We start from the raw sequence: 16637 nt of genomic DNA, 5'->3' as shown, positions 1-16637 counted from the left end.
AGAAAAAACAGTGAGCAAGACTGCAGAAGGGAAACATAAGTAAACAGGCTGTACTTAAAGCAGCCAAGCTAGATAGAAACATAGGTAGATTAGTTTCTAGAGTGACATAAACGTAACAAGAACAATCAAAGCAAACAGACAAAGAGTAAATAGAAGTTCTCATTTCTGCACTGTATGACGGGACTGACAGGTTAATTTAACAACATTAACAGGCTCATCCAGTTGGGCAAGTCACCTACCTTTGTGGGAGCTAATGGCAGACTCAGACTCTGTAAAGCTGGTCTCCGCTGTTTCACTGCATAGAAAAAGATAAGAAATGTAGCAAATTGCATGACACTTGAAAAGTAAATGGTAAGAAACACTTACATGGAGGGAGGGGAATAGAGAGAGGGGGGAAGAAGAAGGATAAGAAGAAAAGATAATTACTGTTCTTACAACACCCATTTTCAATGGCTGTCCTCACACTCTAGAGTGAAAACTGTTTTTGATTCACTGCATCCTGCTGATGTTTCAATTTACACTGACAGAACACAGGAAACATATAGGCTAATGTGCAGCTTACAATGATCCCCTTTATTAATGGCTTACAATGAGCTCAAGCTGTCATTAGTCATGACCCTCTGTCAATTATGACAAGTTTAGACAGACAAAGATTTTGGTGTTATTTGCACTGTTTATGAGGTCAGTGTGTTTTTTGTTTTGCTTGGAAGGGCACAAGCTGCAATAAACATTTAACTGCTTCTATTTCACTTTGCTGGGAGAAAGACATTAACCAAAAAGTTGAATGTTAGACAGATTCTTTCTGAGAATGAAGTTTTGTGTTTAAAATGCACTAAGAATTTAATATGATTAGATGTAATGCATCAGGAAGCTTTTGAGGTTGACCTAGCTGTTCAAAACATTTTGTGGCATACATTAATATCAAACAGCCACAGTGACCATGCATTCTGTAATGGATATGAAAGTATTTCATCAAAGCCAGACCAGTGCATGCGTCTATCAGAAAATAAACATTACCCTGCAATAACACACAGACATGCAAATACTCAAGAACAGCCACACCAGCACTGCGATGATAACAAAAGAGATCTGCAAAACTTAATGTAGGAACAAGACAAATAATAATAACAATAAGAAAAATTTGGTGGACGCTTAAGCTTTGCCTTTAAGAGTGGAATGTGATAGCATTCAAAGATCCTTGACTGCTTCTCACGCTTCCCAGCAACTGCAGCCTATGTAACCATAATGTTTACCAGGTAGTGCTGGCGGTGAACACTGTGCATAAAGGCAAGCTTTCAGGTAGAAACGCGGCCTCTTGGGTGGGCCGGTCCCGGAGGTTGTGCAATGCCATGGCAAAAAAATTACATAATTTTCAGGTTTCTGTTCTTGTTTGGCGCTTTTCATATTTCAGTTTGAGAAGATTTAACATAAAAGCAATGTGCTGTTGGTGTTTCATTTCCTGAAATTTGTTTGTGGGCTGTTATCTTCAGAACTCCGAGGAATAACTGGGTAAAGAATGTAAGACAAGGTATCAGCAACTTTAGTGATAGAATGGTGTGGCAATATAACTCGCATATACTGCATGTCATATAGCTAGGCGTGGCATATATATATACATAAGTATGCACAGGAATCTTCGCTTACGGGGACACCATCACCGATCGCCGACACCGGATTTTCTGCGACATGGGGCCCTTAACAATATCAGAATCAGAATTGGTCTAATTATCCCGTTAATAATAATAATAATAATAATAATAATAATAATAATAATAATAATAATAATAATAATAATAATAATAATAATGACAATGTTGATACGGGCAAGATCAGCTACATTCAAATTACTTTGCAATAAGGCATGTGTTCTGTGCTACCCAGTGTTCCTGTAACTGCATTCATTCATGGAGACAGTAACAAGTGCCCGCGCAATGTGAAGTTACTCACGGAAAAGGGCGTTGCTGGTGTGTCTCAGTTCCTTCAGACACAACGCTGCTTCCATCTGCTGACACAAGCTGCAAAATTATGCGGAATAGAGTGTTGGCCACAGGCATACTGTTTAAATGGGCGCTGCAGACTGCAATACACCTTTTTATCACCAAGTCATTGTCAATACTCGAGAAATCACTCGCTGCAGCAACAACTACAATCATATGTACCTAAGCTACTTAATGCACACGAAATTTTTTTATGCCAGTTCATCTCCTGCTTTACTTTTTCTTGTTTTCTAATCCAAAAGTTTGAGAATACCAATGGAAAGCATTTATGAAGCATACTGGCTATACATCACATGTCATATTTATTTACCCTCTGTTTAAAATTAGACTGGCGCTTGGTTTAAAATAATGCTAAATGTTAACATTGCCCACTCCCCTTTTCACTGTAACATTACAGGTACCTGATGGGTGAGCAATGACTCTTAATTTTGAAATGTGCTAGAACAGACCATCGCATGCATATTGCACAAAGGCATGAAAAGAGCTTTTACTCTATGCCTATGTGGATTTGGTTACAAAGTAGTTTCTTAAAGTCATAAGACAAAACTCAGGCTTGAAATATGAGTTGATATGCACATGCCCTTTGTGTGAAATGGTGGTGAATGATGGTGGAGTGATGGTGGAGGCAAACACGGGCAGTTGTAAGTGACAGACACAGCCAAGTTAACCTCTTTTGTGCCGTGGGTAGGCTGGATTCATCCAGGCATTTTCAGTAAGAATGCCCAAGGATGAACCCTTGCGCTCATCCTTGGGCATTTGCCCTTAGTTGTGCGCTTGACAGATGGCAGCACAAAATCCATGGGGCAGTGCAAGCAGAAGTGAAATTATTCCTTCTGAGTTAAAATATGCTGGCAACTGGGGTCTTTAAAAATGGCATGACATGGAAATGATTAATGCCCCTGTAACACACATTCAACAAATGATGAAACTAGTGACTGTTGAAGTTCATGAGCTACACTGGAGCTTACAGATTTCAATATTGACAAGATTCAGTGGTCACAGAAAGTGTGCTTGTGACAGGAGTATAAATGGCCACCAGAGGCATAAGGTGTTTTTAGATGCTGAAGCTGTATAATGCAGCTAAGTAACATGAAAATTTGGGTTAGCTGGTGTTTATCCATTCTGTGATTACCCAGCATCAGAACGCAGGTGAATGACTAAGAACAAGGTCAAAAGCAGAAGCACTACACTGGACTACACAATATTACACCGTGTAACTCACCCATGACACCACACGGCCATTGAAACAAGGCAACCGGCAGTCATCCTCTACAATTTCTTCTTTGACCACTCTGTAAAAACAACACAGGTCGAAAAGGTTTGTGCAGCTAAGCAAAGTGTAAGTACAACTATGTGCAATACAGACTACTTTTGCAGCTGAATCGTTCAAGGTAAATTTTACGTTTAATTTCGGTGTGCAGGTGCATCGACGACGACGGGGTGAAAGTGCAAATCATTTAGTGGGAAAGTGAACATTTTGCTACTGCTGGTGAAATTCAGCAGAAACTGCAGAGACATTTTTTTACATATTGAAAATTTTTGTAAGCTGGAAGAGTGAGGGGCCCAAGAAAAAGAATAGTTGCAAAAGTTGATAATCAATTACACACTACTGCTTCTCTACTGACACTTTTGATTGCGAGTGAGCATGATTGGAAATGGATCTTGCAATTCTGATAGGCTTCTTCGCCCAAGCTGTGTAAGTGATCTAACCAAGGTCAAAAGTGCCCCAAATAACTAGGGTATTACACCAGACTAACTAGGCCAAAGGCAACTTCTGTTGCAAAAACGCATGTGCATGAAGACTAGGGTTCAAATGGTGGTGTATTGAGCATTCTAAAATATTGATTTGTCATTATATTCGACTATGAGTTGAAACCATCACATAAATTCGCTGGCCAAGGTGGTCAATGGCCACTCCTTTACTGCAGCATAAACCAAAATTAGTACTGCCACCATGGCTTAATGAGTGTTCAACTTCACTATATACTTAGATACCAGCAGCACATGTGTGTTTTTATTTTTTCTTCAGATAAATTAGTCACAACAAATCGTGAACGTAAGCACTACTGCACCTTCATCTCTATCATGGTTAGCAGAATAGCACATTAACAGCCTCTTGACTTTTAGTAACATGAGCACATAAGAAAAAAAATGCTGAGTATATCGAGACAAATGACCTTCTCCCTCACAACATGATCGGTTTCAAGCAAGGCCTCTCCACCCAGGACGCCATGAAGCTTATCAAGATACAAATCCTGGAACATTGCACTGGATACATGAGAGCCATCCTTGGTCTGGACCTGAAGAAGACCTTTGATAACATCTGTCACAAGTTTGTTCTCGAAGCCATCTCCAAACTCGACCTAGGTGCGTCCTTCCATGCCTTCAACAGGTCTTTCGATGTGCCATCCTCAAGGCAGGAGATTTGGAATCAGAGAAAATGGAGCTGAGTGGAAGAGGCACCCCCCAGGGGTCAGTCATCTCACCACTCCTCTTCAACATCTCAATGGTCAGTCTCTCGAGATACCCAGGCAAGATCTAGAACATCGGTCACACGATCTACGCGGAAGACATCACTGGTGTGTGGGAGGCAGTGACGGACAAGTTGAAGCCGCTCTCCAGGAAGCTGTCGACACTACAGAGTGCTTTCTAACAGACATGGCACTCCAGTGCTCCCCAAAGAAATCAGAGCTCCTTCTCTACAGCCCAACTAGAAAGGGCCGCAAGCCACAGAACTGGAAACCCCCCACTGAAATCGACGTTAATCCCTACACCAAGTGCGGAGATCCGATTCCCAAAGTCGCATATATTTGAATCTCAGGAATGACACTCGAAGGGGCGGGCACAAATAGCATCACCATTCACAAACTAGCAAAGAAGATGGATAGCGTCATCGGTCTAATCAAGCGGGTAGCTAACAGAATGAGAGGCCTGAGCTAAAAGAATCTGACAAGTCTAGTCCATGCTTTCTTGTTATGCCATTCCATGTAGGTAGCGGCCATGCACGCCTGGAAGAGGGCCGAGTGAGACAAGTCAAATGCCATGATAAAGAGCGTGCTCGGACTATCAAACTACACAAGCACCAACCGACTCCTGCAGTTTGGTATTCATAATACCCTGGAAGACATTGCAGAAGCACAAGAAAGGGCACAGATTCTCAGACTCTCCGGCACCAGGGAGCAGAGATGGGCGTCCTCCCGGCCACGGTTGAAGACGCCTACCGGGGCCTTCCGAATGAGCAGAAAGACATCATCATATCCCCCGCCCAGCACAATATGCATCCCCAGCGCAACGTAGAAAGAAGGAAGGCCAGGGCGGTGGCACTCCTACGCCGCGCGACAGAACTCCCTGGCGGCAGCTGCTTCGTTGACGCGGCCCAGTATGGCAACAGCAACAATTCCACAGTAGTGTCGACCAACCTCAGGGGTTCGACCGTTAACGCTGCTTTGATATGAAGCATGTTGTCGCGTGCGGCCGAGCAAGTGGCCATTTCCTTGGAGCTCCTGAACGACAGACATGCCAATATCTTCAGCGACTCCAGGGCAGCCATCCGCGCTTCAGCATTGGCGCCGTGTGTAAGGAAGCCTGTCGCATCCTCGACGGCAAAAGCATCGCCACCCACACACTCACGTGGTTCCCCGCCCCACAAACTTCAATGAGCTGGCCCACTCCAAGGCATGAGGTCTTGCTTTCCGTGACCATGGAGAACTCCCTCGCTGGCCCGCAGTGGTGGAGAACAGATCAACTGACCACATATAATAAAATTACGCAGCACTTTTATCACGACAGGAGAAACTTTCCCCTTCCTCACAAGAAGTTAAATAGAGCACAGGCATTGACCCTCACATTATTGCAAACAGGCTCGTATCCCAGCCCGGCTTTATTCCACAAGCTTTATGCCGACACTTATGCCAGTAGTTCTTGCAGGAACTGCAATGACTTCACTAGCCTAGACCATATGCTCTGGCATTGTCTCTCGTTGTGAGGGCCAGAACAAATCAATGAAGACAAGTGGCTCTCCGCTATCAAGAACCCTGATCCGGGGCGCAACTATGGCCTGTCCAGTGGGCCCACGATCCGGTGGTCGGGCATGGCCTGACTGTCCCAACGTGGGAGCGGCCTGCAGCATGCTCAGTCGCGTACCTCAGGACTTCAACGAAAGTTTTGCATCCATCCATCCATCCAAAAAGAAAAATCTAACTAGTGCATTATATGGGTGTCACACGGCGCATTTTTTATCATGATCAAGCCTGATCCTGATCGAATTTCTTGGTCGTGATTGGCTCCTTTGCGCAAGCTGTGCACAGGAGCCAATTGCAGTCGAGAATTACGATCCGGATTGGGCTTGATCGTGATAAAAAATGTTTGTGCGACACCGGACCAGGACCGACTAAGGGCTGTCCAAAGGGCCCGCGAACAGGTGGAGGACCATGGGCGGAGGCCCCCATGTGGGAGCGGCCCGTAACTACGACTTAGTAGTTCCTTAGGACCTTAATAAAGTTTGTTAACTGACTGATCGTGACACCGGTATTACATTAAACGACCAAAGGTGGTCAACATTGTTCCGTGTACTCACAGTGCAGGTGCATCTCTTATGCAAAATTATATCCCCTATTATTTTGACCCATAGCATTTGAAAATAAAAGCAAAAGCCACATCACATCAAGTCCACCTTTCTTGCATTACAATTCAAGATCTATGATCCTAAGACCGTCAAGTTGACGTGCAATGTCCAAAGTGTCTCAAAGGGCAGCTCCTACTCTCCCAAGTTTCGTGTAACGACTCTCCCCCCCCCCTTCCCCTCCCCTTTATTTTTATGCCAGTTCAGGGCGCACAGGCACAACTTAGACCAGTTTTTGTGGTTGCTTCAATTGTCAAAAGGTCGCGTTCGGGAGTAAGGGCAATCGCGATCGAGCCCAATCGGGATTGAATTTCTCGTTTGCGATTGGCTCCTTTCCGCAAGCTGCGGTAGGGAGCCAATCGCGGTAGGAAATTTCGATCGAGATTGGGCTTAATAGCGATCGAAAGTGGCCGTGTGACAGCGGTAAATGTGACTGCATTAATGGGTGCAGGTGAAACGTACAGCTAATAATTTCCAAGCTTGGTGACTCTGGCTTGTCCCTTTCGTGTATATTGTGGCAATAGGGGCTGCAAGAGAACCGTTTGTCAAGACGGCAGTTTCGAAGTGCCTACGCGAGCAGTTCGTGCAGATGTACAAGATACTTTCTTCGCATTGAATCATCCAGCTCCGAGTAAAATTTGTCGCGCGCGCTGTTTACCAAGTATCGATTGTGACCAAGGCGCACATACGGCCAAAGTGGCGACTTGTGTGGCAACAACACGTCCAGGGGCAAAAAGCGGCAGCGCAAACAACAAAGCAAACGCCGAAGGCGGGCCCGTTAGTCGCGGAATTATGTGCGGCAGGTGCTCACGTGCACTGCACGAACAGTGCACGTGCACGCGTGCTTTTCTTTAATCTTCTGAGCTGGGAAGTCTTTCCATGGAGCTAGCTTACCCGAAATCATCGTCCATCGACTTGAAGAAGAACTTGAAGTTGGGCCTGTTGAGGACATTCTTGAAGTCCGCGAGCGTCACGCGCTCCGGCGGCACGGGCACCTTGACGAGGTAGGGAGTCTCCTCGTCGTCGATGTGATAGATGATCTTGGTTTCTTCCATCGCGCGATGCGCTAAAGTGGCATCTCAGAAGAGCTGTACACCAATATGGCGATAAGCCTTAGTGTGAGGACCCCACAACTCCGCCGCCGACGACGACCTGCACGACAGCCTCCATCCCACTGGCCACACCTTTGGGGCGGCCGCGCGTCACGGAAGGCACGGTCGCCCTTTTGTCCAACATCAGCTGTCAAGCGGAGCACGCATACGGAATCGCGTCCGTTCTCCTAACCGAGAGTAGCCGGAGAGCAAAAGCTCAGCAGCAGAGCACCACCACGGACTTTGGCAAATCCCCTGCCGAGATCTCCCAGCGTCCGGGTCACCGATGAGCGAGGGGAGAACGTAAATTGAAACTCTGATGGAGCAGCTCGCGTGTTTTACTCAGTTTCTTAAATAACTGCGCTATGATTCAGAATGCGACCGCAGTGTGCATCCAACATAAATAATCAACACGGCGCTCCCGTGCGTCCGAGACAGCGGAAGTCTGTCACTTGCAGGCTTGCAGCGGCGTCCACCAGGGTGTCACATCACGGACAAAAGTTGAGTGCGGTGTTGAAATATCCCTGACTCATAAAACCATGCCGAAAACTCCCAGTCTTGTCTGTACGTGCCCTTATCAATTGACAGTATCACTTACAACTATAATTAGTATCATAACTGCTAACAACATGTCGTGTATGCATCCGTGCACAACCATTCCCTTGTCATTTCTAAAGTTTCAAATAGCAATTAAAACTGATTATTTTATTTTATTATGTTTATTAAAAATAAAAATTTTATTGTGTAGATATTCAGAAATATTTAATCATAGCCATATTTGATTTCTATAATACTACAAGATTGCTAGCGCCCTCTTTATTTTTTCTACGCTGATATCTGAAGAGTAAACGCAGCGCCATTCCTTTTCGAGTCTGGGTTCACGTTCTCCGTGAATGCTAGCGAGATGAAGGTGAGATTTTAGGATATTTTAACGTTGTAATAAATTCTTTCGATGAGAAAATAATAACCTGCTTGCCTCCATGGAAGTGTAGTAGCCTGGATTGTAATAATATGTTTGTCAATTTTGTTCATTAAAACTGTGATTCCTCGGATTGCCGGACAGGTCGGTGCCGGACGGTGTGGTTGACGTTGGTTTTAGCTAGCCTACCTATGCTTGTATTTTTACGTTAAGGCAGTCGCTTTACCACCGAAAAAAAACAACAACAAAAATTGATATTTGTGAAAATGATTTGTCTCTCAGATCAGCGAAGTGTCACGCTCGCCGACGTAACAGGCATGTTGGGCATTACTGTACCGTACCGAAGTTTGATGACTGTATGCTTATTCCTCCTTTTCCTTTTCCCCCGCTGCCGTTTAGCTGAACATCTCCTACCCAGCCACTGGCTGCCAGAAGCTCATTGAAGTTGACGATGAGAAAAAAGTACGCATTTTCTACGAGAAGCGTATGGGCCAGGAAGTCGAGGCCGACGCTCTCGGTGATGAATGGAAGGTAAGTCGATTTTACGCACTCTGATATTTCACTGTTTGACTAAAGGAGGTGTGTTCCGCGTGGAAGGAGATTTATTCGCAGCGAGCAGTCGAAGCCAACTCGTAGCAAAAGTTTGAAGCCATGTGACTTGTACAGCTGACATTTGTCGTCCGATTTTGGGAGTAGCTCGAAATGAAATCTGTGCCGTATACGTAATATGTCGCAGATACTGTATGTGCTCGGCCGTGCCAGTTTTACTTTATTTCAGCTCGCCTGTTTCAGTTACAGGTGCTGTCATCTGGCGTTCGCATTTGAGTGTCATTTGGGACGAGCTTGTCCCTATCGTAAAAAAAGTGTTGACCTAGTTGAACGCTAACGTCGCCGTCAAGGTTATTGAATACGATATTTATTATCAAAAGGAATGATTTTATGACTTCGAGCTTCACTGGCCACGGCGGCCGCATTTCGATAAGGGCGAAATGCGAAAACAACCGTGTACTTAGGTTTAGGTGCACGTTAAAGAACTCCAGGTAGTCAACATTTCCGGAGTCTCCCACTACAGCGTGCCTTGTAATCAGATCGTGGTTTTGGTACATAAAACCCCATAATTAAATTCTTATTTTAGAGCTTCACTAGCATTTTATATGACTGGATGTCGGTACAGTACTGCGCCAAGTGTAAATGTAGATTTTACATTAATTATCCAGTTTTGGCAGTCATAACTCATACTTGCCTGTTCCAATACTATTCATGACTGGGGTTTGTATTCCTTGGTAGAAACCTATGAATGTAATTGATTAGCTGCAACAGGAAGGTGCCCCACTTTGAAAGATTGCAAAGTCCTACTTAGGTAACTGCACCCAGGTAATACTCTTGACACAGTGGATGCTTCAATGTCATTGGAATCTAACATTATTCGGCTGCTATACAGCAATATTTAATGCCATTAGAATAGAATGGCTCCTGCAGTTGAAAGAATTTGAGAAACTCATTTGGTTTGGCACTAGAAGTGAATGTGTGCTCTCTACCCCAGAGACAAGGTAAAATATGACATTGAGCCATTGTAACTTAAGAAGCGTTCATGTTGTAAAAAGAAAATACGGCATGTTTTAAGGCATCTGTCATTTTAACGAGCGAAAAGCTGTACGGCGTGCTGTCACAAAATGTTTTTAATCTGCACCTCAGTGGTGTCCGTCCTTCGTCACTTGTCGGCCGTACTGTAAACATTGGGGCACCTGTGTGCGTGTGTTTACAGCGTCTCAAATGGCATCAGCAGAACGAGTGCACTAGAGTCAGGCGGGGAGATGTTTACTCATGGCAAGATAACCTAACAGAGCTCCGTAAAGCCAGACTGAAGAGGAAGGTACATGCCAATATTGCGGAAGAGTTGCGTTATGTCGGAATAGACGAGACTTTGAAGATACACAGAAGACTTGCATGAAGTGACTTGCTCCAAGGTTTGGCAGAGTATCTTCAAGCCAACATACATTCCTTTGAAATGTCGAGCATTCTCGGTGAGCAGTGGAAGCTGTAGCCATCACTGCAGCTACAGTGAACGAGTTTGCTTGAATGCACTGCTCAATTTTGTTACTGTGTCTTCTGCATCTGTTTGACTATCAGGCCTCTTTCTCTGATTAGTGTGCTTTGCTCGCAGTGCAAAGTACACAGTACAGTACACTGCTTCACCTGCTGCAACTGAGCGTCATCGTTCAGCGCTGCCATGTCAGTTGTATTTTTTGTGTTCAATTTATCGGCTATGCCTACTAAGCTGGCTATGCCTTGTCTTGGCTATGATGGCCAGACATCTGAAATAGAAGCTTTATATGCATCTTATTTCACTGAAGTGGCACTTCATATTTATTTAAAAATAGATTGATTTTTCAGACACTACGCATACTTCGTTCTACTTTTTCTCACCCACTTGTTTTTTTTTTTTTTGAGTGGTTGCCATTGATATCATGAACAAATGACATTAATTTTTTCTCTGTAATCCACCATGGGTTGAATGGCATTCATTGCACCAAATGTCATTTGAATCTAATGACATTAAAAAGTTCAGTGTGCGACAGGGGTATAAGACGCATATACACACGGTAGCTCTTGGTGCAGTCAAAACTAAAGGAGAAAAAGAAAGCCAGAGAGATTCAGGGAGGCATTGCAATATATGTCATTTAAGAGTTGTGGATTTGTCACCTGCAATCGACCAACACAATTAAAAATAAACAGCATAAGTGCTCTGTGCTTGCATATGCAAGAGATACAGATGACTTGCAGGAATGCGATGTTAGTGTTGGAGCTAGCGTGCGAGTACTGCTAGGTAGGCAAAGCCTTCTTCCTTGCTTAGTTCATTAATTCAGCTTATATCCATCCAGTTTACTTCAAACTTCAGTGGGAGCTGCTAGTGGTCCTTCAGAGTGGCATCTTTCATGTCACTAGCAAGCTGTTACCAGTAAGCAATGCCACTATTGCATTGAATAGTTAGTGTTAGCAGTGTAACTGGCGCACTTAATTTTGTCAGAGCCATAGCTTCCAGTGCGTGTTGCAGCCACTTCATGTAGTTTGGCTGGACTGTCATTCTGCCTGGTCCATACTGTGCCCATTTTTTGTATGAACAATGACCATTTTCTTAGTAGCATCCATTTTTTGAGACTGGAGAAATACTCAATGCAATCTACACGCCTTTATAATGGAACGCTTGGGACCTTGCAAATTTGTTAGGCAGGTCACTTCATTGTAAAGATCATGTATTGCACCACTCAGAATAGGGCCGACTAAGCATGTTTAGGAAAAGAAAACCTTTATTTAATATGAGTTCAAGAGATGCTTACGGAAAGAAGCAGCAATTTTTGTATCTGCACAATTCATCTGGCGCCATGTGACTCCAGCTGATCTTGTGGAGTCTAGGCTCACGGCGTACTACACGGCGTAACTCAGTAGCTGTACAACACGCAATTGCAGAGCAGCGAGGGCCGCTATTGCCAGTGTTGGTTTCTGCAGCTAATTGCTATAGCTTGCCACTGCTGAGTGGGAGTGTGAAGGTAATTTTGCTTTGAGTTGACATTCCATTTTTATTTCGAGTCAGCCATTAGCCCTTCTTTATAAGTCAATGTCTCGGGCCCAGCCCAAAAATAGAAGTCAATTACGTGCTTCAACTTACCTAAAAGTGACTTGATATGTTGCTCATGATATGGTCATGACGGCATCTACAAAAAGTGCTTGGAGTGCCTTCACAACACACAAAGCCTGTGTGCTTTATTTTCAACATTCGTTTGCTTTATGGGTGTTTTGGATGAGATAACTAAGACTTCCCTTTGGCACAGTTTAGGCTCTTTTTTTTTTTAGAATGTTTCAGACGTCTGTTTTTGTGTTGTTAATTCTGTTGTCGTAGTGTAGGGATGTTTTTGCCTTTTGGCTGACTTGATAAATACCCATGTAGTTGCTTGTGAGTTGTGTAGTAATCTTCATGAATGGGCTTCCGAATTGAATAGTACTAAGTGCTATGCACCTTTGACTTGCAGGGTTACGTGGTGCGCATCTCTGGAGGCAACGACAAGCAGGGATTTCCTATGAAGCAGGGTGTGCTCACTGCTGGACGTGTTCGACTGCTTCTATCCAAGGGTCACTCGTGCTACCGACCACGACGTACTGGTGAGCGCAAGCGCAAGTCGGTGCGTGGCTGCATCGTTGACTCCAACCTCAGTGTCATCAGCTTGGTGGTCAAGAAGAAGGGCGAGCAGGAAATACCCGGTCTGACTGACACAACACTTCCACGTCGCCTTGGACCCAAGCGGGCTAGCAAGATCCGCAAGCTGTACAACTTGTCCAAGGAGGATGATGTGAGGCAGTACGTTGTACGTCGCCCACTGCCCCTCAAGGAGGGCAAGAAGCAACGCTCCAAGGCGCCCAAGATCCAGCGCCTCATCACGCCGGCCATGTTGCAGCACAAGCGCCGCCGTGTAGCTCTCAAGAAGAGGCGCACCCAGAAGCGTAAGGAGGAGGCTGCAGACTATGCCCGTCTCCTGGCACAGAGGGCCAAGGAAGCCAAGGAGAAGAGGCAGGATAAGATCCGTCGCCGCCGCTCTGCTTCTCATAGCCAGAGCCAGTCATCCACCCATGTCAAGTAGGCCAATAAAAATTATACCAGGCTTTGAAACTGTGGCCCGGGGTTTTGTTTTGGAGCACGAACAGACTTTTCTTCAATTGCACAAAAGAGTGCTTTGCTGCTGACACATTGGTGAACCAAATACCCAATAGCGACAGTACATGTGTAAGCCCATTTTACTTTCCTGCCTGAACTTCCTGGGCACAAAGTGCAACCTCCGCACAGTGTCTGGTTCAGCCATGATGCTGGTGTGGCTTTTGATGTTGCAGGCTTCATGCACAAGGGGATCTTGCTGTGCTTATTCATGTGCATGTGTGACAGTTGAGTGATATTTTATTACAGTGTAAATGCGAGTTCATTTTTCTATATGTTAAGCAATGAAGAATCACCCTGGTGGTGTTTCACTGCTGGAACAAAAACAACTAAGTTTATTTTTTCCTGCCATACTGGACAGTCCTGTAAATTTTGAACTATAGGATATATGTGTGCTGCCTTAGTTCCAAGTGAAATGAAGGAATATTGCTAGTTGAGATCACGGCAGTGGGCCTTCTTGTTTGTTACAGGGATGGGAGAATATAGTTTTATACAAGGTGATAGTTTTATACAAGGGGCCACTGTCACGGGACATAGTGCGCGTTCCTTGAATTATGCAATTATGCACGTGCTGCCTGGTCACAGTGTGAGCACCTGTATGCCTAATAAGCAGGGGCGGGGCGGCACCAGGGGGCGGCCGCCCCTCCAAAGTTTTCTTCTACCCCTCCTTTCGCCCCGCTCCCCAAGAATGCCAAAAAACTGATCCAAGGTAGGTGGTATGGAACAAAATGTCAATTTTTGTCTTATAATTTGGAGGCAGATGTACGAGAGCAGCGCCGCTTACAAAGGATGGCCTTGTTTAAGCATAACAATTGCAGAAAATTTCCGATCACAAGCAATTTTCCTTGCGCTTGTGATAGAATAGGCACTTGAAATACAGCGCGGATTGCTGCAATGAGATAAAAATGGTTCCAACGCTTCTAAGTAGATTTAAATATGGGCTACATTTCTTCGTTGTTTGGTGTGCTATCATGAACCGGCAAGTTCGTGCTTCAGATGTAGAAGCCTCACCCACAAGATCGCAAGTGGTTCCAAACAAGTTGAGAGGTCGTGGCCCTTCTAAGCCACAGCTTTTCTCACAGGAAACCATCGGGACAACTCTGTGTACTCTAAAGGCCCGGTAAGCCACCCACTGTTGCAGGACGCCACCACTTAGTGAGCCATCTGCTCCGCCTGTTGGTAAAGATGCGCGCCGAATGCTGACGCATTTGGAAGTGTTGCGGCTCGAAGTGGCGTTTGGGCCAGGAATCCACCAAACCCATCGATGAGTACATCCGGTAGTAGGAATGGAGGAAAAATTACGCAGATCCCACACATTGTGGGAATCGATGTACGTGAAGCTTTCTGTGCTGTTTGCTTTGATTGACGACAATTAGTGGTGATGTTGACGGCGAATGTTCCGTTTCTTCAATGTTCAACGCTAGAGTGCTCAGTTGACGTTAAACATTGTTGCGTGCACCCTTGCTGCTTGTCTGCGTAGTACACAGAACACACGGGGAGGTGTTTGCTTGAGGCAGTGTTGTGTGCCTAATTTTGTCTGAGAGGGTTGAGTATTGTCGTTGCCTCACATGGCACATCGTATCATGGCAGAAGTATTACACTTTAATTGGCAGGTGCTGCAGTGGCATAGAGGTAGAACACCCGCCTTGCATGCAAGAGGTTCGTCGTTCGAATCCCGCTGCTGCGCAATTTTCCACCGGATTAAAAGAAAAAAAAGTCTGTTTGTAAAAGAAAAATATATTTTCGTTAAGGACGCTAGGTTCCTCTCAAACTGATCACTAGCGGAGTGGCTACGCTTGTCCAACCTGTTCGAAGGAACTGTGGAGCTCCTCAAGTTTAATGCTGTCTAGTGGAGCCTGCGAAGTCGTCTTCTGCACAGTGGTGACTATCCTTCCTTTATCGTATTTTCTTCATTAAGGATAAAGACGGAGATCCCCGGAAGCTCGGTTGGCGATCTCTGAGAGGCACCACATCACTGTCGGCAGCGTAGCACATTCGTGTCAGTGACATTGCCAACCTACAACTGAACGCTGCGGCATTTCAACGTGCACTGCTAACATCACACGTTCACAGAATGGCGTTGTTCTTGGAACATGACGTGCTGCCACGAAATGCCACGCCTCCGGGCGCTAATTCACTTGCATCATATACGGATGCCGTAAAATTACTCTTAAAAACGCGATATGTGTGGTTGATAGGTTAAACGCAAACCACATACGTTTAAACAACGAAAAAAAAAATTACCGACGATTACGTTACTTCCTAATGCGAAATTTGAGCGCAGCAAATAAGCTGTTTCACCTTTTCGATAGATTGAGGCAAAGAAATCGAGCAACACATGTATGCGCTATCACAGAATTTTTTTTTTTATTTTTCGCACGTATTCCTTTAACAAAGACTCCACTAACAGTTCTTGACAGTCATGAAGGAAGCTTTGTGGTCGGAGAAATAGACTGATATATGTTCGACTTGGTACACCAATGCTTGATTCTCAAAGACGAGATCTATACAAGTGCCTCGCGAGGTTGTCACAGCCGTGGGGCGCGTTACGAGCGAGAGGAACGGGATGTTCTCCCGCATAAGTGTTAGGAAATTGCTGTTTGTCTTTATGTCAAGCCGCCACCGATCTGGCTCTCTGATTGCCACCGCACAGGGCGAACGGCAGCGGCAATTTCGGCTCGGGCGGTGCACATATACAGATCCGCCGCCACCGATCTGGCTCTCTGATTGCCACCGCACAGGGGTTGCATTGGAGGAGGAGCGAAGAAAGGAATTAAGTTCGAGCCGGCGCTTTGACAACCGGAGACTCGCAGGAAGAGGGGGGAGGGGGGCGGCGTGTACACCCAGCGGCAATCGATGGGGGCAGAAGCGCGCGCAGCAAGCGGACAACACGATAAAGGGAGGAGGGAAGAGATAGCAGCGACTGACCGATGCCGCTGACGCCGATAGTGAGTCAACCCCAGCTGCGGAGTTGGTTTCAGGGACAACGCCGCCGATGCCGACACAAACAATATGATACCCTCGCTTCCGCAGCGCTAAGAACCAGGTCTAGCCGTGGGAAGGTGGTCACGTATTCGTCGACGTGCCGGGGCCTACGTGAAATAACCGGCGCGTCGGCAACTGAAGAGCACCCTATCCGCCACACAAGAACAGGGGGGGGGGACCCTTTCCTCCTCTTTCTGCATGCCGGCGACGGTATTCTATGCAGTCACGTTATCTTGACTCTCTAGCGGCGTCAGCGGCATCCAGCGGTATCAGTCGGTCGCTGCTAGCGCTGGGGGGATGAAAGGGGGGCGGAGCTGGT

The 16637-nt window shown here is 45.6% G+C and overlaps 2 protein-coding genes across 5 annotated transcripts in view; one reads left to right on the top strand and one right to left on the bottom strand.

Annotated features, from left to right (window-relative positions):
- The window catches only part of LOC142575298 (segment polarity protein dishevelled homolog DVL-3-like), a 38738-nt gene extending 30555 nt beyond the window's left edge, over positions 1 to 8183 (bottom strand). For 2 of the 4 annotated variants that reach the window (XR_012826622.1, XR_012826623.1), the window contains exons 1-4: positions 7513 to 8183; positions 3220 to 3289; positions 1948 to 2015; positions 240 to 295 (exon numbers count right to left, since the gene is read on the bottom strand). Coding sequence is in view for 2 of the 4 variants with exons in the window: in XM_075684547.1 (XP_075540662.1) it covers positions 240 to 295; positions 1948 to 2015; positions 3220 to 3289; positions 7513 to 7673 (355 nt within the window). In the remaining 2 variants the exon portion in view is untranslated. The remainder of the gene's footprint in view (positions 1 to 239; positions 296 to 1947; positions 2016 to 3219; positions 3290 to 7512) is intronic. The other 2 variants (XM_075684547.1, XM_075684548.1) reach the window with 1 other exon arrangement.
- Positions 8184 to 8513: 330 nt separating this feature from the next.
- Positions 8514 to 13319, top strand: RpS6 (ribosomal protein S6). Its single transcript, XM_075684549.1, has 3 exons — positions 8514 to 8619; positions 9028 to 9159; positions 12657 to 13319. Exons 1-3 carry the CDS (start codon positions 8614 to 8616, stop codon positions 13260 to 13262), a joined length of 744 nt encoding a protein of 247 aa, XP_075540664.1. The 5' UTR covers positions 8514 to 8613; the 3' UTR covers positions 13263 to 13319.
- The last annotated feature ends 3318 nt before the right edge of the window (positions 13320 to 16637 follow it).

The sequence above is a fragment of the Dermacentor variabilis genome, chromosome 3 (genome assembly GCF_050947875.1).
Source record: "Dermacentor variabilis isolate Ectoservices chromosome 3, ASM5094787v1, whole genome shotgun sequence".
NCBI classification, from domain to species: domain Eukaryota; kingdom Metazoa; phylum Arthropoda; class Arachnida; order Ixodida; family Ixodidae; genus Dermacentor; species Dermacentor variabilis.
This window is presented reverse-complemented; position numbering and strand designations above follow the sequence as displayed.

Excerpts from the sequence above, each read along its gene's own strand:
- RpS6 (XM_075684549.1), top strand. Across the intron at positions 9,160-12,656 it reads CTCTCGGTGATGAATGGAAG|GGTTACGTGGTGCGCATCTC; the intron begins GTAAGTCGATTT and ends TTTGACTTGCAG.